Source organism: Hypomesus transpacificus, chromosome 10, assembly GCF_021917145.1.
Source record: "Hypomesus transpacificus isolate Combined female chromosome 10, fHypTra1, whole genome shotgun sequence".
Taxonomy (NCBI): domain Eukaryota; kingdom Metazoa; phylum Chordata; class Actinopteri; order Osmeriformes; family Osmeridae; genus Hypomesus; species Hypomesus transpacificus.
The window spans coordinates 10,979,096-11,003,033 of record NC_061069.1 but is presented as its reverse complement, the minus strand read 5'-3'; the positions used below and the strand labels follow the sequence as shown (position 1 = coordinate 11,003,033).

The 23,938-nt window shown below is 51.3% G+C and overlaps 1 protein-coding gene across 1 annotated transcript; it reads right to left on the bottom strand.

Moving 5' to 3' along the window:
• Window positions 1-1,367: 1,367 nt before the first annotated feature.
• On the bottom strand, window positions 1,368-23,910 carry ece2a (endothelin converting enzyme 2a). The gene is made up of 4 exons (XM_047027149.1): window positions 23,719-23,910; window positions 23,381-23,562; window positions 1,692-1,975; window positions 1,368-1,421 (listed from the first exon to the last, which is right to left on the bottom strand). The coding sequence occupies exons 2-4, from the start codon at window positions 23,538-23,540 to the stop codon at window positions 1,368-1,370; spliced, it is 498 nt and encodes a 165-aa protein (XP_046883105.1). The 5' UTR covers window positions 23,541-23,562; window positions 23,719-23,910.
• Window positions 23,911-23,938: the final 28 nt, after the last annotated feature.

Sequence of the window (23,938 nt, the reverse complement as noted above, 5' to 3'; positions counted from 1 at the left end):
TGCTGATGAAACATTCTCAAAGCAGACTAGATAAAAGTGCTCTCTCTCCCTCTTCCCTTTTTCTCTCCTTCGCATCAAACCCACCTAGTCGCTTTCCATCCATAGTTTCTCTCTCGCTGGCGCACTGCTCATTAGCTTTCTGTCAGCCTTGGTTTCTGTCTCCTACTCTCCCCCTCCCTCCCTCCCTCCTTCCTCGCTCTCTCTCTCTCTCTCTCTACGCGGCACCTCTCCGGTCAAAGTTTCACCATTTCGCCTCTCTCCCCTTCCATCTTCCTGAGCTCTGTCTACAGTTCTCTCATCACCGGTACTCAGTCTCAATTGTCTCTCTGTTAGTTTACATCTCTGCTAGTCTACATCTCTGCTAGTCTACATCTCTGCTAGTCCACATCTCTGCTAGTCTACATCTCTGCTAGTCTACATCTCTGCTAGTCTACATCTCTGCTACTCCACATCTCTGCTAGTCCACATCTCTGCTAGTCTACATCTCTGCTAGTCTACATGTCTGCTAGTGCACATCTCTGCTAGGCCATATTTATGCTAGTCCACATCTCTCTGCTAGTCTACAGCTCTGTTAGTCTACATCTCTGCGTCTATCCTTCTTTTCCTTTCCTGCACCCTCTCCCCCCTCCCCTTCCTCTGCCCCCCCTCTTTCTTTTGTGAGAAGTGTTTGTGCTCCTCCATGATCAAAACAGATTTCATACCCACCCACACACACTCCCACAGCCAGATACACGTTCAGTCACACACACACACACACACACACACACACACACACACACACACACACACACACACACACACACACAGTCGCACATAGCCAGATACACGCACACACACAGCCAGAAACACACTGCTTTGAAACATGTGCTGCAGTACCCTGTACATAGGGAGAGGACAGGAGATTCACACAACAAAAACAAACCGCATCTCCTCCTCTCAATGCAGCTCTGACTACAGTCGACCAATCCCAAAGAAGGATAGCCAAAACAGAAGAGGAGGTTAAGACCAGGAGCCAGAACAGCCGAAGGGTGACAGGAACGAGGAGAGGAACACAAAGATGAAATTAAAAAAGAGAACACGAATCCTCCCATCTGTCATCCATCCCTTAACTTCAGCCTCTCTTAATACTCCTGCTGTTGGACTAGACCACTCTACATACAGCACACACACACACGTGTGAGTGAGTGTGTGTGTAGAAGTCTCTAGAAAAGGCTTCCGTTTCAGAGTGACTGCGTGTCTGCAGAGTGAGGTGGGGTGATTCCGGCCTCCTGACGTAAACGACGGAGAAATGAAAAGAGCCTTCCTCGCACACCTAGCCTGCACGCTTCCCGACAGGAAAATGAGAGTAGTTATTAGCCTTCTCCATTTCAGGAGGTTTTTATCACCCGCTGAGAGCTAGCCTGGCTTGTCAAGGTCAAGTGCTGCGATTGTCACAACATTGAGAGAGTTGTTAGTGTCGGGGTGCTAAGTGGGAGCTGAATGGTGCTTGACGTTGGCTGGTTAGGGTGAAGTGCTTTGGTGACAGTTGGCTGTCTGAAAACAGCCGAACAATAGTCCTTGTGGCTACAGCTAACGTTCTAGGGCTAATACTGCCTCACTACAGCATAGGACCCAGATGATCGCTTCACTTCCTGGTCAGTGTCACAGACCCAGGGACCAGGAGGACAGCAGCAACCCCAACTAGAACTCACCTCAGACAGGACTCGGTGAATGAGGCAGGCAGCGTCCGAGGACACCTCCCAGGGGTCCTTCTCCTCCACCAGCATGGCGTCCAGGGTCCCCTTCTCCAGGACCACGTCGAAAGAGCCGTCAGGGAAGGACAGCTGCCGGGCGTCCATGTGGAGCCAGCTCATGCCCGCGCAGTCTGCGTGCCTGGTGCTCATCGTGTGGATGCACACTGAGGAGTAGTCTATGTTGCAGATTGAGTGGTAGCCAGCTGTGTGCATGTCAACGCTCATGGCACTGTTACCACAACCTAGGGAGAGGAGAGGGCAAATTATCTGTTACCTGATTGTAAATCCATCATAATCAATACAGGAGAACGACCGGAACACACGGAAGTGAGGCTGAGGAAGAGTGAGGCTGAGGGAAGGACAGATAATCGATGAAATCTTTGATTGACGGAATAACCTTGAAGCAAGGAGGTCAATTTAGAGGTGTGTGCGTGTGTGTATAGGGAGTCATTTGAGTGTAAGTCAAGGACATCAGAGAGCATGTATCACAGGTGCGTGCGCGCGCACACCACAGACACACACTTCCAGTTAAAAATCTCTGATGTTACTCAGCCTTGACGTGCCATGAACATACAGGTCACACACCACACACACACACACACGCTGGGCTCTATGATGGATTGTAAACAGATTGATTAGGAGGGAGAGAGAGGGCGGGAATGGCCCATACATCACGCTGGGGCGGTTTGGGGGGGGGAGATAGAAGGGTGTGTCTGCAGAGAGCTACTGTAGATCTGAGTGGTAACAATAAGACAGGGTGCATGGAACAAGACATGTGGGCTGTCAACAAGCTCTCCACACTGCATACTGGAGAACCTATAGAGCTGTAGGAACCTATACTACACCTCTCCAGTCTGAAACCTAACTGAACACTGAGGGAGTTCAACATGTCACCTTTCCTGTGTGACTCATCCATGAGGAGGAGGACGGGGGAGCAGAAGGTGGATGAGGGGAAGGAAAAGTAGGAGGAGGAGGGGGCGGAGGAGAGCTCCTGAGTTTCACCTGTGTAGATGTGTGTGCTCACGAGTGTGTGTGTGTGTGTGTGTGTGAGGTGGGACACGACATGCTGTCATTGACACCTCACCAGATGTGTGACTGGAGCTTGTTATCACCTCCCTGCTCTACCTACACACTGGCACCTCCTCACTCCCACACCAGTGTGTGTGTGTGTGTGTGTGTGGTGGCATGCATGCCGTGGCTAGGTGTGTGTGTAAGTGTGAGAGAGAGCATCAAGACGGGCGAGGCTCTGTTCTCGCCCTAGTAATGCATGGTAGTAGCCTACCATCTCTAACGGGCGTTCATAAGAGAGCATATTGCACGCGCACACACACCCAAACCTCTCCCCGAGTTTGTTGACAGTGAAAGCCGTCTGTGTGTCAGTGATGCCAAACGAGGCAGAAAGTTCCAGTTATGTAACGGTCATCGACTATAAGGGAACCCAATCGTTGGCATTTTTCCTTTGCGGCGTCGATGTGTGTGTTGTGTGTGTGTTGTTTGTGTACCGTGATCAAAGGCTTGTTTTTGTGGCGGATGCCGTGTCCCTGAGATAACTTTGCGCCCCTCTCTCTCTCTCCCTCCCCCCTCTCTCTCTCTCCCTCCCCCCTCTCTCTCTCTCCCTCCCCCCTCTCTCTCTCCCTCTGCATGCCCAGGTTTGGTGATCTACTGGTTTGGAGGGCTTGTAAACTCTTCTTACATCCCAAAGCTCCCCCAGATACCACACATTGTTTCCAAAGGGTTTCCCCCACTGCAGCAGCTGTGTATGAGTGTGTGTGTCAGTGATGCGTGCGTGCATGTTTCCATGGACAAGAAAGATGGGGTGTCACATGACAGCTCATTCCTGGGGGTTGACACGACAGTAATAGTCACGGGGCTGTCGTCAAGGGCACTGCTCCCGTTCCGTCTGTGTGACATCAGCTGGCGCTCACCACCACCAATGACCTTCAACCCGCCCACACGCACTGCTGCCATGGCGACGGCTGCACGTTTCCTGCACCCGGGGCACGAGTTGTGGAGTTGGCAGGGGGTGCGTGCGTGTGTGTCACGACTAAAGCATGTGAGGGGGATCCAGGTGTGTGTGTGTGTGTGTGTGTGTGTGTGAGGGGGGTTGCCCTAACTGTCCAGGCCAGTCCAGAGGGAGCCAGTCTAATTGATTTTCCTCTAGCTGGGACAAGGCTGTCACTATCTCCTGATACCCCCATGGCATCCTAACTGGATTAACCAGGGAACCAGAGCACTGGACTAAAGTTAGACGTGTCACATTGGCTTCTGCTGCCAGCTGTGTGTTATCTGTGTGTGTGTTTTCTGTGTGTGTGTGTGTGTGTGTGTGTGTGTGTGTGTGTGTGGGGGATGGATGTCTGGTCTTGAGGGAATCACAAGACCGTCAACAAACACAAAGAGGCCAGCGTCAGTAGTGTGTGTGTGTGTTTGGGGACATGCTGGCAGGCCACTTGGCCCGAACACTGTGGTGTTTCCCCCTGGTCGTGTCCAGACCAGACCAGCATGGCACCAGACTGGCATCTGCTCATGGAAAGAAGTGTGAAGTAGCTGCTGATATCTGGGAGAGCCTTCCCCTGTGACCGGTGACACACAGCTCGGAGGTCCTCTAGACACACGGGTGCACTTCCTGTGTCAACCTGCACTCCCAACGATCACAGATCAGTACCTTTTATGGTCAAAGCCTTTCAGATGGATTATTGACGGCAAGAGACGGTTCGAAATAGACCAGGCTGCACTAGTTCTAGTCTTACTAGTCAGGGGAAAGCCCTGTGACTCTTTCCATGAAAACAAGCTAATTACAATTCCGAGAACTTCCAAACCTGTCGTCGCTCCTTGTATTAATGTTGGGTGTCTGGTGTGCCGATGAGGGCTTGCAGATGGTGCAAACATGTGATCACTGACATGGTGACAAGGTAGAAGAGGTGGTAGGCTACATCACAATTACACCACCGCTTGAACACCTCTCTACCAAACCCCTTCCCTCAGGATCAATCAAGGAATTGAATTGAAAACCGTCAGTGGGATACAACTTCTTCCCAATAGAACTACTACACCTCATCGAAAGTACTTCATAGGACCTTAGAACGCCTTAGAAGTTTTGAATTTGATACTCCAGACACATCCACAGTGTCAAACCTTCCTACAGGAGGGTGCATTCTGGGAGCTGAAGCCAGGGAGCAGTGGGAACCTTCATGATGATGACAGGGGTGGAATATCAGTACTGGCTGGGCTCCTGAGAAGGCACCAGTGGAATCCCATGTCAGGTGTCAGGGCCATGCGGAGCACGCAGACCAGGGCTTGGACCTGTGACCACAGCACCCCTAACCACTGCTGACACTCACGTGCCAACCGGCAAAACTCCCCAAGGTTGCAGACCTCTCTCTCTCTCCCTCTCCCTCTCTCTCTCTCTCTCTCTCTCTCTCTCTCTCTCTCTCTCTGTGTGAGACTTATTTCTCTTGCTTATCATTAAAGCCCCAGTGCAAACGCAGAGAGTAATCTCGAGGAATTGATGACCTTGGTGCTTGATGATCCAAGTGCAAAAACAAGCTCTTCTGAGACGGATGTTAAGTCAGAGCCGTTCGCTGGTCCATAAAAGCTACTTTATCATACAATTAGATGGGGGAGGGGGAGGGGGGGCGCACAGGTAACAGGCAGGGTTCGGGGGACGCCAAGTGAGACAGCACAGGAACAGGGCCAGAGGAGAGAGAGAATCACCACGTCCTGTGTGACTGAGAGGAGGACAGGGCCTCGTCTCCTCTCTCCTGGAGTCGACCGCCCGGCGCGGGGGCTGGAGCTCCTCAGGCCACGCCCTCTGGAGACCGTCAGGAAGAGAGAGACACTCCTGAAAGATACCGACGGATACGACGAAGGGAAGATACAGAGAAAAGGAGAGATACAGAGAGAGAGAGTATAAAAAGAGAGAGAGAGTGAGAAAGAGAGAGTGAGAGAGCCAAATAGAGCGAGAGAGAGCAAAAGAGAGAGAGAGGCAGAGATGAACAAAGTTTGGAGCACACTTACTGTACCGCTGCTGACAGGGTGAGCTACTTGGGCTTGTCTCCATGGAGACCAACTCTCTCTCTCGCCCTCACCTCATATCTCTCTCTCTCTCACCGTGCAGTGTCTCTTTGTCTCTCGCTCATCACACTCCCCCCCCCCCCCCGCCCCTCCCGACCAGACAAGGACTAACACCTTATGGGGAGCGCGAGGCAAGTAGCGGTTGATAAAAACCGTCACTACGGTCTCACTGAGGTTTAATAGATTGTCAACAATATAACGTGGCGGCATTCTTAACCCATACCTCTGTCTGAATCTTAGTCTCACCTTAAGGCAGATTGTAATGTTCCACAGAAGTTGCATCAACGTTAAAAGGGATCAATTATAGATTCTCTGGAGAAAAAAAACTCCACTCTTCCGGCGAGCGCTCTTTACAAGTCTGTTTTAGCACCAAGGGAGAAACCGCAGTTATGTAATCGGACGCACTAATTAGTGGATGAATAATTAAAAGTGTCCCAGAGACAGTGTGACTGTGTGATTGAGTGCGAGTGTGACTGCGAGTGTGTATGTGTGTGTGTGTGTGTGTGCGTGTTTGTGGGTGAGGGAGCGGCGGAGGAGTTTGGAAGGACGCCATCTTCTGAAGCCAGTTTCTCTGAAGAGCAGAGCGCACCTCTCTCTCTCCCTTTCCCTCTCCCTCTACCAACATGAACAAGGGAGGCTCTCAGATGACAAGAACACTGGGAAAAAGAACAGCTTGTTTTTGTTCATCTGTAATGATTATTAGGGTTTCCTCGGTTGTTCCTCCCCTGTTGTTGTGTGTTCACGCTGTGTTTCTTTAAAGACTGAGATGTGTAAACTAAGGTAAAGGCTGGCAGAGAGAGATATGATAGCTGCATTGTCTGTTCGCACCCCACACACCCACACACACATATGTGCCCATGGAGGCAACACACTGAAATATACTGTGCTCTGCTATGACTCCCTCATTGCTCCTCAATCACACACTCTTTCCTTCTCTATCTCACTCTCTCTCTCCTCCTGATGCCTATTTCCCTCTCCCTCTGAACATGTGATCTCTCTTTCTCTGCCTCTCTCTGTACTCATCCCAATATTTCCCTCTCTCTCTGGACTCCTTCTGATCTCTCTCCCTCTCCCTCTCTCCTTTCCTTTTGTTTTACCCTTTCTTACATTGAACTCACCACACAACTGTCCACACTCACACACACCACTTGGCACACCAACCCACACAGTGCACCAACTAGCAAAACACCACCAGGTGTGTTGACCGGTCCTGAGCATCCCTCTGTGTCCCCATCAGTCTGTCTCACACCATCCTCCCATCCTCTCATCCTCCCATCATCTCATCCTCTCACCCTCCCATCCTATCCTCCCATCCCATCCTCCCAGACTTGGTGCCTAACTGTGCCATCGCTCGCTGATTGGTCACCCTGTCCTCTACAGACGGATTACCATGGAGCCCCATCATCATCATCATGACGTGGTCAGGTTGTAGCCAGCCTGTAGCACCCTACAGAGCTGTGGCTCAGGGAGCAGCAGCATGATTCAGCAGTAGTGGAGTCTGTTGATGGATCAGTTGGGATTGGAATCCCCTCACTTGTGCTTCGCTCTAATCTGTGATTAATCTGGACTAGCTAGGTCACCTGGCCTACGTACGGGAAGCGGCTGGAACACACACACACACCACTGGAACACACAACACACACACACACACCACTGGAACACACAGAACACACACACCACTGGAACACATAACACACACACACACACACACCACTGGAACACATAACACACACACACACACAACTGGAACACACAACACACACACACACACCACTGGAACACACAGAACACACACACCACTGGAACACATAACACACACACACACACCACTGGAACACATAACACACACACACACACCACTGGAACACACAACACACACACACCACTGGAACACACAACACACACACACACACCACTGGAACACACAACACACACACACACACCACTGGAACACACAGAACACACACACCACTGGAACACATAACACACACACACACACCACTGGAACACACAGAACACACACACCACTGGAACACATAACACACACACACACACCACTGGAACACATAACACACACACACAGGAACAGTGAGATATGGTACACACACACACCCCTAGCACACAGTACGATTGGCCGACAGACTGACAGCAGGCAGGCAGGCTGCACAAACAGACAGATACTGTAGATAGACAGGCAGGCATGGACAATCCTCCACATTGTGATGAGGTTCAGGGTAGCTCTCCCCCAGCCAGGAAGAGCTAGCCATGAGCACCAGTAGTAGCTTACTGACACCAAGTAACAGTTATTATCATTGGTGTGACATTATAATTGTATGCTAAGATAATTAAGTGCAGACATGGGCAGAGCACACTGCGCTTACACACACACACACACACACACACACACACACACACAAACACACACACACACACACACAAACACACACACACACACACACAGCGAGTAGTGTAGGGGAAAAGGGCAGCAGCAGTGAAGGTATTTTCAATTAGCCTCCTGCCAGGATGACGTCTGTGACCAAACAACATGGTGGACCTGGAAACACGCAGTATTCGAACTGAATCTCAACTGTTTCATTTTCCACTTCAGCTGCACCAAAGGTGGTCCCACAGGGCCGGTGTGTCAGTGCTGATCCTGTGGTAACCTTGCCCTGATTATACTGTATGGATCAGGCAGCAGCTGATGGATGAGTCCCCCTTGCCGTGGCGCGACCCTATCAGTGATCAATCCCATTGATCTCCACGGGGAAGCAGGATGTGAGCAGGGGCTGCGCAGTGTCAACATCAACACCGCTACACACAACCACGCCAAATATGGTCACGGGCTTCCTGAGTCCGGGTTTTTCTGTCCCGACGTGTCGTCTTCATGTCCTGGTGCCTTCTATTTCGGCCTGCTTAGATAAGATTATATGTTTAAAAAAATGATAGCGTGGTGAGAGTTGTGAGTCCCAGACACGAGACAGACAGGGGAGGAACTTGTCCTTATCAGGACTCTGTGGCTCCACACGTCCAGTCAGCCCAACTCACACAAACACACTGTCCTCCACACACAGACAGCTTGCTGTTTGTTCCATCTCTCCCTCTCTCTCTCCCTCTCTCTCTACCTCTCTCTCTACCTCTCTCTCTACCTCTCTCTCTACCTCTCTGTCTCCCTCTTCCCCTCTGTCTCTCTCTCACTCTCTCTCTCCATCCATCACTGCGGCCTGTCTGGCCGTACGCACTGTCTGACCTTTCCTTACCCTCAACGTTCTCGCTGAGTCATCCTCACTTCCTGTTTGAGATGAACCGTGGTGTTGTGGAGGAAGTGGGAGGAGGAGGGAGACAGCAGGAGGAGGTGAGGGAGACCTGAGGATGGACAGAGAGAGTGTGTGTGTGTGGGGGGGGGGGAGTGTGTCTCCAGCTCTCCTCTGCCTCTTTCACCAAGCTGTTTCAGCTGTTAAACTGACGCTTTGACTTTTTTCTGGTGCGACACAACGCGACACACACACACAAACACACAGACTTCCCCTCGTAAATACCTGTCGATTTGTAGGATGTTCAGAGGGAGTTAGTGAGGAGTTAGTGAGGAGTTAGTGAGGAGCTAGTGAGGAGCTAGTGAGGAGTTAGTCCTGCCTGCATCCCTGGTAACTGAGGGCTGAATTACTGCTGCAGGATGCTGCTGGGAGAGAGGCTCGAGCAGGACACTAAGAGAGTGAGTCAGTGAATGAATGTGGGGGAACACGCGTCACTCGTGAATATGAATTGATTCCGATTTGATTGACTGGAAGAATGATTAGGCCCGGCTTCAGAAGAGGAGAGATGTGGGTCTGAATAGAGGGACTGGAATGAGGAGAGGAGTGAGGAGGAGGGAGGAGGAGAAGAGCTGGCACAGGTGACATGACGTCTTTTCAACCTTCCTTTCTTCTCTCTCGATCTTTCTCCCTCTGTTCCTCTCTCTCTCTCTCTCCCTCCTTATCAGACATCTCCCCGCAGCAACAACTCTGACTGCATACCTGATGAGAGAGAGCCAGCAGAATGCTGAGTCCATCATACACACACACACGCACACACACACACCTGCTTGAAAAGGCAGTGCCAGCCAAAGTGCTGAGTCTGGCATCGCTCCCTCACCTAGTTGCACTGCACTGAGTCATCATGACACACACACACACACACACGTGAGGGAGACAACAAAGGGGAAATGTAAGAACTCAAACAAAGGCAGCTGTTTCTCCGTATGCTCAGGGGGCACCCAGCCAGCCCAGGGACGCACATGGACAGAGAGGGACAGAGTCAGTGTGGAGGGATCCCTGCGGAGCTGGGTGCTAGGTGAGCTCGCCTTCATGGCCTTACAGGCTCACAAACACACAACACATCATACGCTACCACAATGTGTGTGTGTGTGTGTGTGTGTGTGTGTGCGTTAGCCAGAGGCAGAAGGATGAATCTTTGGGTGTTCTCACGCTAAGGAGGAATAAAGATTGGGAGTTTGAAGATTAAAGAGCTTAGTTATAACAATCTGTCCTGCTCTCGGCTAGCCAGGCGGCAGGGAACACACACACACACACACAGCTACACACAGCTACACACCAGACCGCGTGGACATGAATGCAGATACACAAGCAGCACACGTTGAATAAGAATTTAGGACGGACATGCAGAAAGAATCACACCATCTATACGATCATTATTTGCGTAAACATGCAAGGAAACGCACCAATAAGGGTGCGGACACGGACACACACACACACACACACACACACACACACACACACACACACACACACACACACACACACACACACTAGATCAGTTGGTCAGACAAGTCCATGGTGTATTTCAGAGGGGGTTAGAGGTCATGCAGATTATCATCTGTATGTGTGTGTGTGTGTGTAGATAAGCGCACTCCCAAGGGGCATCTGCTGTATGACAATTATGTCATCCTCCCTGTCCCTGAGCGGAGGTTGAGGCCTATCCTGACACGACAGTGACCTTATGTTCTCGGTCACCAGAGGGCAGGGGAGAGACCAGCTTCCTGCCCGGGCCGCAGTGCCGCGTGAGGACGTGAACGCGTCTCTCTCCAGAGCTGCTGAACTCCAGGAACACCACGGGGGTAGGCGACAGCGAGCGCGACAGAGAGGGCTCTCCTGACCCCTGACCCCGGTTAGGCCTCGCTGAGGCAGGAGTTCTGGTCCATCTGACCGAGCAGGATGAAACAGAAAGATGATCTCAAGATGCAACAGTAAGTATATAGGTATGTCACGTTGGGTATGGTGTATGGAACGTTCCACGCACCTCCCCTCGTCTCTGGTTCTACCTCTGTCTTTCTCTCGCTTTCTCCGTCTCTCTCTTCCTCTGCTGAGCCAGCAGAGAACGGCATTAGGGACACGATTAAGACCTTAAAAGAGGGAGGGAGGGAGGTAGGGAGGGAGGGAGGGCATTTCTCAGAAAGATGTAGAATCAAATGTTCGGCGACGGGGAACTCAGTGGCCAAAAAGAGGTTACATCACCCCATGTCTGGGTAGAGATCTGGAGTCATGACAGGGAGGACGGGAGAGGGCCAGATGCTAGCGACTGAGATGAAATAGAAGGGAGAACTGCAAGAAAATGACCTGAAATAACCAAAAAGAAACGCAGAACCTGGAAGATTGTTCAGGCAGAACAGCCAGGACTGTTTGGATATGTTCTGGGTGGACGTAAGATGGATATGGAACTACCTGCGTGAAATGCTGTAAAACGTTTTTATAACTCAATCTGTCATTTATTACGGATGAACTCATGCAGTGCATCCTCAAATCCCCATGTCAGTCGTTTTACCTTAATCTGATTTCGGAACAAACACACACACACACTTACAAGAGGACAGCAAGTACCTGTGAAGAGAACGTTGAGGTGCTTATGTGATTTGATCCCACATAAAGGACAGATTGTATCAGCTCGAACATTGTTTGAATGGGTGAGAACATCCGTTTTTCTCAGCATATTCTCTCTTCCTCCACCTCCCTCCCTCCCCTCATCCACCTCTCCTCCTTCCTCCCTCTCCGTCTTCCTCCACCATTCCTCTCGTCCTCTACCTCTCTCGTCCTCCTTCCTCCTCTCTCTCTCTCTCCCTCCACCCTGCCCTCTACCTTGCTCTCTCTTCCTCCCTCTCTTATGTATGACATTACATAACCTGTCTTCACTGAGCTGCAGGCTCAAGAAGCCAGAAACAGGGAGATTGATAAAGCGAGCGAGCGAGGAGAGAGAGAGAGCGCAAAAGTGCCATAGCGAAAGAAAAACAACAAGAAAGTAAGACGGGGCAAGTGTTGCCAGAAGTCGTGATGAGCGCTGAACAGAGCGAACGCAGGAGAGGAGGGAGAACGAAAGAGAGGAGAGGAGCCGTACACCGTACGCATCAAAGCTGTACAATGTGGGGCAGCCCTGAGGCACTGGAGGGTACGACATCAGAGAGGAGAAGAACATGGAGGCACACTGAGAGGAGAGTGTAGGATACAACCTGTCCCTCTCCCTCCAACATCAGCACCCAGCTCCCCTGTCACCAGTCAACAGGCTGGCACATTACAGCACTTAGCATACAATAGGTCCACTGTGCTTGACTTAGCACCGAGCTAAGGCAGGCTAGCACGCAGAGGCTTGTTTGTTCACGGCTAAAAGCTGTTTTCTTGTCTCTGGGAGGGGGACGGTCGCCGTCTGGGAAGGCCTGGTCTGATGAGGACTGAGCACAAGCCACAGATACAGCAGGACTCGCAAATGAGATGACATCATGTGCAGTTTGTGTTCTGAAGGAGCGGGGAGATTGGAGAGTCTGTGTGTGTGTCTGTGTGTGTGTGTGTGGGGGGGGGGGGGGGTGGAGAGTGTGTGTATTTCTGGGATGGATGAAAGAGTGTGTATGTGTGTGTGCGTTTAATCTGCATGTGACATGGCATCTTTCCCAGTAGAGGGATTTATGAAAGTCCGGTTTTATATTGTTTTCTCTCCTTCCAGCGCTCGCTTTCAATCCCACCGCCTCTACAGCACACTCCCTCTACCCTCTACAGCACACTCCCTCTACCCTCTACAGCACACTCCCTCTACCCTCTACAGCACACTCCCTCTACCCTCTACAGCACACTCCCTCTACCCTCTACAGTACACTCCCTCTACCCTCTACAGCACACTCCCTCTACCCTCTACAGCACACTCCCTCTACAGCACACTCCCTCTCACCCTCTCTTCTCACCCTTTCATTCTTACTGTCTACACGTGTTTCATCCATTCTTCTTTCTCTATTATGTCTTCTATCTCTCCGTCTCTCTCTCCCTGTCTCTCTCTCCCTCTCCCTCTCTCTCTCTCTCCCTCTCTCTCTCGTAGAGAATGCAGACTAAGCTCTGGGGTCAGTGTTGGGATGACATCATATATGCAGTGACTGGCTGCTGAGTGGAGAGTGACAGGGGCAGCAGAGGCCTGGTGAGGATGGGGCCTGAGCTCCCAGACCTCAGGTGATCTGACACCATGACAGGCGCTCCACAGGACCTCCAGCCTGGCTCTTCCCAGAGGACCCGAAGAACAACGTACAGGAGGCCACCTCCCCTCACCTCCCCTCGTCTGCTTCCGACTCTGTGCTCGCGAGCTCAGTCCTCCATGAGCCGAGCATCTCTATGACGACACAACATGATTTGGGAGCTGGTGACGGCGTGCGTGGCATCACCTGGACCAGAGAGGTACAGCACACCGTGTTAACGTCAGTTCATGCATCCATCTCCTTCAGAGCAGACGCTGTAGGACCCAGGCCCTGTTAGCCGCAGTACAGCATGACTTGGTCGAAAGCACTGAAAAGTTGCAGTCGGTAGCCATGGTAACTAACTGAGGAACCATCGGCCGGCGTTTTGAGTCACGGATCTCAACGCGCGCTCTCTCTCTCTCTCTCTCTCTCTGTCTCTCTCTCTCTCTCTCTCTTACAAAAACACTTCTTTTGCCCAATCTGCTTCATGATATCTCGTAAGATTGTGTAACATGTAATCAAGACACGGCGCTGCGTTTCAAATGCGACATGATGGAGTGAGGGTGACACGCTGCTGGTGCTTGCACAGGGAGTGTGTGCGTGTGTGTGTGTGAGGGGTGGGTGTGTGTGACAAGAGAGATTGTTTCAAGGAGGTCCGACATTCCTCAGGTCATGAGCACATCATTGACCATCTGTTCACTGATCCTCTGGAGAAGCTAATAGGAACTTGGCACGTCCAAAAAGTGTGTGTGTGTGTCCTGATCTAGCTCCTGCGCTGGATAATCCTGACCAGAACAAAAGCGACAGTAGCATGAAGAGATAATCCCCTAATGTGAGGCTCTAAAACACTCCCTGATCCTCCCCTCACCTCTCCTCCTCCTCAGTCTCTTTCTTCTCCTCCTCTCTCGTCCTCCTCCTCTACCCACGTCTCCTTTGGCTACGCTAGAACATCGTCGTATTTCGGTCTGAAAGGGCGTACAGCCGAGGAGAGCAGCGCAGAGCGAGGAAGGTAGAGTCGAGGAGAGGATCGCAGGGTGGATTAGACAGGCGCACGCTGCTAGTTGCATCACAGGCAGAGCACAGAGCGCCAGGTGTCAGTTCACAAGGTCCCGACGGGCCTGTTGTCATGGAGATGGGGTTGAAGGGGCGGATGCTTCAGGGGTCACACCCCGGTCCTGGTTCGGGACCTGTCTCTCCTGTTGCCATGGTGATCACACCACCGGCAGCAAGAGATTGAGCGAGAAAGAAAGGGACCCAGGCAGAAAAAGAGAATACTTGAGTCAACTGGAGAATCATGTCTTCTATTTAAATGAGTCAGACAGACAGACAGACACAGGCAGACAAATAACAGAAAAATGGACAGACAGACAGACACAGGCAGACAAATAACAGACAAATGGACAGACAGACAGACAGACACAGGCAGACCAGCAGGAACAGACAAACCCAGACAAGCACAGGGTGATGCTTGTTCGCATTACTGACTCTGTGTTACGTAAGGCTGCTGGGGATGGCAGCGAAGCCTGCGCTCTCCTCCAAATCTGATTGGTCACACAGAGACAACTGCTGCATTGGATGGGTTAGCCGCAGTAATGGTCTTAGAGGAGACGACAAAGAAGGGATTTGAAGAAAACAAGTGTCAGAGATTTGGTAATTCAGGATTCACTCTGCTGGAAGAAGGGAGAGAAAGATGGAGAAGCAGTGATAAGGAGACAGAGGAGGCGGAGAAGGAACATACAAGGGAAAGAGAGAGAGACAGAGAGACAAAAAGAGAGAGAAAGAGAGAGAGAGAGAGAGAGAGAGAGAGAGAGAGAGAGAGAGAGAGAGAGGAGGAAGGTCAGATAGAGGTCATGATCAGAGAGAAAGAAAGGTCATGGTGTGTGTGAACATAGTGTGTGTGTGTGTGTGTGTGTGTGTGTGTGTGTGTGTGTGTGTGAACATAGTGTGTGTGTGTGTGTGAACATAGTGTGTGTGTGTGAACATAGTTTGTGTGTGTGCTTGTGGGGGATGAGCCTGCAGTGGTTCTGCACCCCGGCCTGAAAGATATTCACCTACGGAAATAACAGCATGCTGAAAACAAGCCGCACTTAACCCTGCTGCTCCCCTCTCGTATAGCCCTTTCCTCATGCTACCTATACGCACACACACACTTTGTCGGCCACGCGGCCACAGTACGTCACCGTGGCTACAGTACTTCACCGTGGATACAGTTCGTCACCAAGGCTACAGTACGTCACCGTGGCTACAGTACATCACCGTGGCTACAGTACGTCACAGCAGCGAGCCCTGTAAAGAGGGCAGTGGTGACGCACACACTCCCCTAACCCTGGATGAGGGGGCATTCCCCTTCAGGAGCAGCGCTGATTAAGGCGTGAGGACGTGATGGAGAGCTGCCACGCGTACTGTGTGCGCTCACGCTGCCTCACACACACACACACATACGCAGTAACACACACACACACAGTAACACACACAGACTCGGGTACACACACACCGCGCTGCAGACTTTCCAATGAAAATACTCTTGTTCCTCCCGTAGCCACTTATGGTCTCTGTCAGTCTGTCTGTCTGTCTGTCTCACTGTCTGTCTCACTGTCTGTCTCACTGTCTGTCTGTCTGTCTCACTGTCTGTCTGTCTGTCTGTCTGTCTGTCTGTCTGTCTCACTGTCTGTCTGTCTCACTGTCTGTCTCACTGTCTGTCTGTCTGTCTGTCTGTCTGTCTGTCTGTCTGTCTGTCTGTCTGTCTGTCTGTCTCACTGTCTGTCTCACTGTCACACACTCTCTCTCACACACACACACCTATCACTCTACAATGAGGGACAACTTCAGATGGATTACAGCGAGTCATTAACCCCAGTGATGCTCAACTGGCAAAAGCCAACAAACATCCTTCCATCACTCTGATAATGCCCCGTGCCCATCGTCCCTAACGCCCCTCCATCTCCCCGGCCAGATGGCGGCCGTCTCTAAGCCCCCTCGGCAGCTCACTAGGTCCCAGCCTCACAGCTGGACGTGTCCTTCCCCCTGCCTGGCCCTCTGGAGGAGGTCATACACTCACCTCAGAGTGCATCACATCTCTGAACGCATCGCATCACCAGGACTGAGGGACAGGGAGACCAGAGAGCTGGAGCACTCTGTTCCTACTGCGCACACACATGACGAGAGAAGCACACATACACACACACACACACAAAGATTGTGGGGGTCTGCTGATTCCCAGTCTGCTGGCAGCGTAAGCTTAATGTATGCCTGTGTGTGCGCGTGTTAAAGATAGAAAGACACAGCAACAGAGAGTCAGTCAGAACATCTGGGTACCCATTCGCACACACATTCTCCATTTCTTCGTCATCCTGAATATTATGGCTGCAGGAACGTCATCAAAATAGTTCTTGAATGCGAGTAAACTAGGAGTAAACTAGGAGTAAACTAGGAGTAAACTAGGAGTTGCAGGAAACTTTTTGTGACAACGCAAACACCCCTCCCCCTCCGCCCTTCTTCCATTGCTGTCCTTTGTTGACCCCCCCCTCCCCTGTGTGCTCCTCGCTGCCTGTCTCCTTCCACTCTCCCCTCCCCTCCCCTCCCCGCTCCGCTCACTGCAGTACATTCTCTCCAGGAAAAAACCCTCTCTGCTCTGTCCCACTGCACTCATTTCCATCAGGTAATGAGACCGCAGGCTACAGCGCTGCACGTGCTAACACACACACACACACACACACTCACGGACGGCCCCCCACACTCTACTACCTTGAAGATGAACAGGAAGTGACTGAGGCTTCATTTCCTGGGGAGCACAGATCATGTCATCCAACAGGCAGGGAGGCTGAGCGGCGACCACATATGGGCACACATCCTGTTCCCAGAAGGACCCCCCCCCCCCCTCTCTGTAACCGCCGGTAACGGCGCTGAACCTGAACACGCATGGTGTACTGAGAACTGACTGCTGTCAACAAGTGCATTCTGTTATGATCAGTATCAGAGTGACTAAGTGTCGTGTTTCCTGCCGAGGTCTGTTCTTGTGGACATTGGGCTTTCAGTCTCATTCAGAACACACACATACAAGCATACACAAACACACACACACAGATGGACATTAACAGCAGGGGAGCCGATAGAAACCGACAGTCCAGTGACACAACTTATTCATACAAACCTTGCCGCACACACACATTGTGACACAGAAACACCCTGACACACACACACACACTGACATGGTCTAAGACACACACACACGCTCTGTGCTAGGATGAGGCAGCCATCATCCCAGCCTGGTTGCCCGGGTAACCCGGTTATTATTCTGGGCACGGTGCTGGTGCTTGCACAGGGAGCAGAAATGTGTGCGTGTGTGATGTGGCGTGTGTGTGTGGTAGTTAGGGAAGGGAGGTTCCCATTGGCTCACAGGCAAGCCACCTCCGCCAGCCAAGGCATTCTCATTCTGTGCATCCTCTCTGACCAGCGTACATATGAAGGACAGGGATGCACACACACAGGTACACACACACATACACACAGGTACACACAGGTACACACACACACACAGGAATGAGGCGGGAGGGGCACTGCGGCTGGAAGTGGAGGCACCAATGGAGCGTAGCTATCTCTGCTCAATTCCCTCCTTCTCTACTTCCTCCCTCCTCTTCTCTCCTTCCCCCTCGCCCATCTCCCTCCACCCCTCGCCCCTCACTCCCCGTCTCTTAGCTTTCATTCAGCCTGCTCCCCTCCTCCCTGTTTCTCATTCACATTCTGCGGCTTCTGGCTCATTCACAAGCAGCACCAGTCCTAACAGCAGCAGAGAGATGGAGGCACGGGGAGACAGGGGAGGGGGGTTGCCCCTACTGACTGGAACACTGTACTGTATAGTCAGGGCTTCCTGAAACCAGCCAATCAAAATGCTGAGAGAGAGGGAGGGGTGTGAGCAGTGTAAATGCTCCCACCCCCCACCCTCATCCTCCCTCCTCCACCGCCCCCCCTCCTTCTTTCATTCATTCACTGATTCATTCCATCACCCATTCATCCGCTCCTCTCCTTCATTCACACCATTCCTTTAGTTGGGTTGTTGCAGATGTTACTGAAGACAAACGCTCACATATATACAGCCTTTATATGGTTTTCTGCATGCCTCTGTGAGTGTGTGTGCATGTGTGTGTGTGTGTGTGTGGGAGTGAGTTAGTGGGTGTGTGACTGAGTGAGTTAGTGCGTGTGTGTGTGGAAGTGAGTTAGTGGGTGTGTGACTGAGTGAGTTAGTGCGTGTGAGTGTGTGTGTGGGAGTGTGTGTGTGTGTGGGGGGTGAGTGTGTGTGTGTGTCCTCTGGTTTGGAGGACACTGCAGGGAGATCAGCCTCTCCAACCTTGTGCCCCACTGCATCAGACGAGCATCTGTAGCCCGTCTCCCTGCAGGCTCCAGCTCAGAGGAGACACTCTGGCTGGGTCATCACTCAAGACAGGGGCATCGTCTTTCACTCATAATATTCAGTCACATCATTCCTGCCCCCCCCCCCCCTCCAGACCCCCCCCCCCCATCTTCTTTCCTTCTCCTGTGGGAACACTCCCGCTCCCTCGCTCCTTTCTCCCAGCACACCTCGGCACCCTCTCCCTTTGATCTGCTGCTCCAGAGAGAGAGGGGGAGAGAGGGGGAGAGAGGGGGGAAGGGGTGAGAGAGGATGAGGGGGGAGAGAGGAAAGGTGATACCCTGGTTTTCCCTACACAAAGAAACAGGATGAGAAAGAAAGGGATGAGAGGAGATGGGGTGGAGGAGGGGAGGACAAACTGGAATAGAAGTAGCTAGGTAGGGATGGAGGGAGGCAATAGATGATGAAGATGAAGAAGTGAAGGAACAGAATTGAGAGAAAAGCAGAGAAAGTTCAGAGAGGGACGAGGGAACGAGTGTGTGTCTGTCTCTGTGTGTGTATGTGTGTGTGTGCTGTACGTGGGTGTGCGCATGCGTGTCTTTTATGTTGCTGTGGGCATTTGTAAAGTAGGATCTAATACCAGCTGGGTCCCCTGACAGCTGCTAAGAAATTATTCCTGACTTTCACCCCTCTCTCTCCCCATCCCCCTCCCTCTCCCCTTCTCCCCCTCCCCTTCTCCCCCTCCCCCCTCCCTCCCTCTCCCCCTCCCCCACTCCCTCCCTCTCTCTTCCCTTCCCTCCCTCCCTCCCCCTCACCCCTCCCTCTCTCTCCCCCCTCCCCCTCCTCCTCCCTCCGTAGCCACTAAGTTTCCACCCTGTCAGCATCAAGTCCAGAAAGTGTCCATATCAGTGTGTGTGTGTTGGGATCTTCTGACACAGCAGAAACAGGGATGTGTGGAGAGGACCTTCATCAGGACCTCCCCATTAACACTGATACCCTCCAGCATGCCTGCCTGCCTGCCACAGTAAACACCAGGACACACACACACACACACTCACTCACGTAAACACACACACCGATCGACGGTTGGTCCATGCAGTGAAACACTACTAAACAGCGGTGACAGGCCAGGTTTGGAGGCCTGTGGAAAGTGCATCATAAACACCTCAGCTCCAGAGCTATATATAGAACTGCCCGCCTATTCGCCTAGGATGGCTAAAGAAATGGACACAGGTGGAAGCCTTTGATACCTGATCCTGACCTGGAGTGAAAGGATGGGGGAGGAGGGGAGGTGAGAGAGGTGAAGTAGGGGAAGACAAAGGGGAGGTGAAAAGCAGGTGGAGCTAAGGGTGGTGGTGGGGGGGGGGGGGCTGGGTCGAGGCATAAGGAGATGAGGGGGGGAGGCACAGAGGTCAGACAGCAGTGTGATGTCATGGACTCCATCATGCCCTCATGTAACGCCAGGAGCAGGTGGATCGTTACACAACGAGCTCGGTAGTCACCATGGCTACCGCTTACAACTACGCCGACAGACTCCAGCCAACTGCAGGCCTTTAAGGTCACCAAGGGCAAGTGCCTTCTCACTATATGAGAACAAGAAATGAGAAAAAGATCAATGGACAGGAGTGGTAGACATAACAGAGACTAGGGTTGACAGAGAGTTTAGGGCACTTACAACCGCACACGCACAGCTCTTCTTAGATGAAGCGGCCCACACACACACGATGCACACACACGATGCACACACACACACACACACGATGCTCACCAATGAGGCTTAGGACAGGCCCCTGGGTGTGACGGCGGCTGGAAGGGTGCTTTGAACTGAGAACATGGAGAGAGAACATTGTGTAGCCCTGGCTGCCTGTTACTCACACGGGAGAGAGCCAATCAGGGACATCATCACCAGGCGCCAAGGGAAATACGCAAGAAGCCATGACCCCTGTGAGTGGGTGGCTGTTACATCATCAGAAAGTGCCCCAGGCAGGTGATAAACGTCTGGGCTATTGCTGCATCTTTAGGGCAGCGTGTGGTTAGTGGTTTGTGGCAAGGATAATGGCGGTTAGCTAAAGATGGTGACGCAGTGGGTGAGTGTTTTTTGCCGATATGACATCATAAAATCATGTCATTCAGAGCACAAGGACAACAGTAATCTACCCAAGGCATGAGACACCCAACAATTATGGCACCAGACTTCCAATAACAAATACTATCAGCACCAAACACGCTCATAAATTATAGGAACTATAATGCAAAACATAACAGTAAACTTATCTTTAATGTCCACAGTGTCCAGTGAGTGAAGTAGTCATATACTGCAGCATTTATATGCAAATGGAAGAAGACGTTAATACAAAGTTTTTTAACACTTTTATCCAAGGTGACGTTGGGGGGATATAGAAAATCACTACCTCCAGCTCTGCAGTCAAAGGCCCTGCCACAGAGCTAGACTTATCCCCCACATTGTATTGAGTGTTATGTGCAGGGTTCTACAGAGTGTTGCAGGCTCTGCTAGTCTGGGTCTTACTGGGTCACCCTGAACAACAGACAAGCCAATGCAAAACCACAGCGGAACAGAGCACACCGAACCCAGGGTGCCTGGGGCCTGACTGGGGCCTGACTGGGGCCTGACTGGGGCCTGACTGGGGCCTGACTGGGGCCTGACTGGGGCCTGACTGGGGCCTGACTGGGTTGTGGCTGGGGCCTGGCTGGGTTGTGGCTGGGGCCTGGCTGGGTGTTTGAACCCCGTCAGAGAGCCCACACTCAAGACAGTGAACCACACAGTGCTGCTGTGTGTGGGCTTCTGTCTGTTCAGAAGATCCATACTGCAGAGAGAGAGACTCTGGCAAGGAGAGAGAGACAGAGACAGAGACAGAGACAGAGACAGAGACAGAGAGAGAGAGAGAGAGAGAGAGAGAGAGAGAGAGAGAGAGAGAGAGAGCAAGAGAGAGAGAGAGAGAGACAGACAGAGCGAAAGAGGACATAAAGTACACAGAGAAAGACAGACAGAGAAAAGGGAGAGACTGTGAAAACGAGGTGCAGGAAGTGCCTGTGTGGGGGAGGAGGCGGAGGAGGCAGGAGGCAGCAGAGAGGAAGGAGAGAGGCTTGTGTGGGATGGGTCAGCAGGGTGGGGGCGGGAAGAGAAAGAAACAGAGGGAAGATCGGAGAGTGACAGACTACCAAACTCCTAGAGGGAGACAAAGGTCGGGAACAGGGGGAGAGAAAGTACAGGAGAGCAGAGGGCACTGTGCAAATCGGACGGAGAGGACATGTAGACCATGAGAGGACGAAGCACAGAAGGGAATGACAAGGAGAAATATGCACTATGGAGAGACAACAGAGACGACACACAGAAACCACAGACACATCCCGTTTGAACTAAACAAAGCGGCATACAAATAGTTTGGGACAGACTCGAGAGAGACAACGGTACAGAGTCTGTCGACAGGATATGGACAGAGACCACAGAGACTTACAGACAGATCCTTTCGAGAGAGTCTATGAGAAGAGATGCGGTGAAGGAGTGACTGTGATCAGCATGCGGCAAAGCACTCGAGCTCTCCTCCTCTCTGCACTGTGTAGATTAGGCTCTAATGGAAATGACCTCCGTCTGAGGGAGCAGAGGGGCTCAAACCTGATTAGTTATTTACCTCCCTCCTTCACTCCTGCTCTGCTTTCCAACACAGAGCCAGTCCTTCTCCCACGTTCATCCTCCTGACTCCCATCTTCCTGCACCCTCTCTTTCTGCCTCAAAACCCATCCTCTGCCAGACTACCTCTCCTCCTCTCCATCTTCTCTCCTCTCCCCTCCCTGCTGGCTCCTCTTGCTTCTTCTCTCTCGCCCCACTATCTCACCACCCATCTTCTCTACCCCCTCCATCTCCTCTCCTGTCTTCTCTCCCCCCTTCACTCCTCACTCCCCCCCCCCCCCCCCCCCGCTCTATCCAACCATCTCCCCTCCTCTCCCCATCTCTCGCTCTCCTCTCGTCCCACTGGGCTAGCTTGTTGTGTTATACCTTGAAAATCTCCATGTCAAGTTAATGTCAGTCAAGACCATAACTTCAAAAAGATCAAAACCGGTGCATGTGCATGTGACGCATTACGCTTACCTCCCCCCCAAAAAAAAACCCATTAAAATCCCCCTTCCACACACACCTCCCAACCTGGAGAGCCACCAAACATAAACAACACCCAAATGAGCTCGCTATGGACCGCTGTAACAACACAACTCTCTTGGCCTCTTGTGGGCTATAGCATTGTACTGCATGGCTTGGCTTCTGGTCAACACACCATCTATTCACAGAATCTGTAGACGGCTATCACACAACATACAGTTTTAAATAATGGATGCACAGTACTGTAGGTTGATGATTTGCGGACATTATTGTGTGTTTGTTATGGTGTAAGTCTGTATTTAATGCCTAAAAGGGGACATAATAAGTTTACACGCACTTAATCATTTTGAATAAAAGGTGATTCGGATAAGGATTAACCTACTCAGAACAGGAGAATCACTCTGGGAAAAGTTTATTCTCTCTCCTATAGGGACACCTAGCGGACATTATGAGATACAGCAGTTCTGTGGACGTCAATCCAGCGCAAGCATGATTTTACAAAAGTATTAAAAAAGAAAAATAGAAAAATAGTCTAGAGAACAGTAAGTAACGCAACGATAGCTTTCGCAAAAAGTTTGTATGCACCATTGAGAAATGAGACAAAACTGTGAAAGAAAACACAATGGATGTGGTTAACTTACCAAGCACCAGGATGGCATCCTTCTTCCTGACGAGGTTTTCAAAAATATGCTGGAATTTAGAAAAGTCCCCGAACCATTCAAACGACTTCTCCGTCAGGTATCGCTCGTCCCAGTAGTCAACATCTTTGTATCTGGAATTGTCGTCGGGGAGGTGTTCCATCCTATCCTACCGATGAGAGCTACTATGCACACAGTCAACAACAAATGACAATGAATTCAGATTATATTATAGAATATAGTACACTATTTTAGTGACATACTTTGTGAGCGTCGGCGCTAATAAGATATACTAGGAAATGAAAAGTTGTTGGTGCTAAAAGTGTGAATGCTACAGCTACCAGTTTAGAAGATGTATCGTTGTAGTGACACTAAAGTTCAGTCTACGTATGTATCTCTTGTTACACCGCGGACTTTAAGATCGGTTGCAATAGGCTATAACGCCTTGTATAATAGTGTATCCGAAGACTGAACACTGACATTACATTAACACGTGTGTGAAAACAGAACTGGTGAAAGCAAAGCGTAAGATCCCGCGATTCACGGGAGCGCGCACGCTTA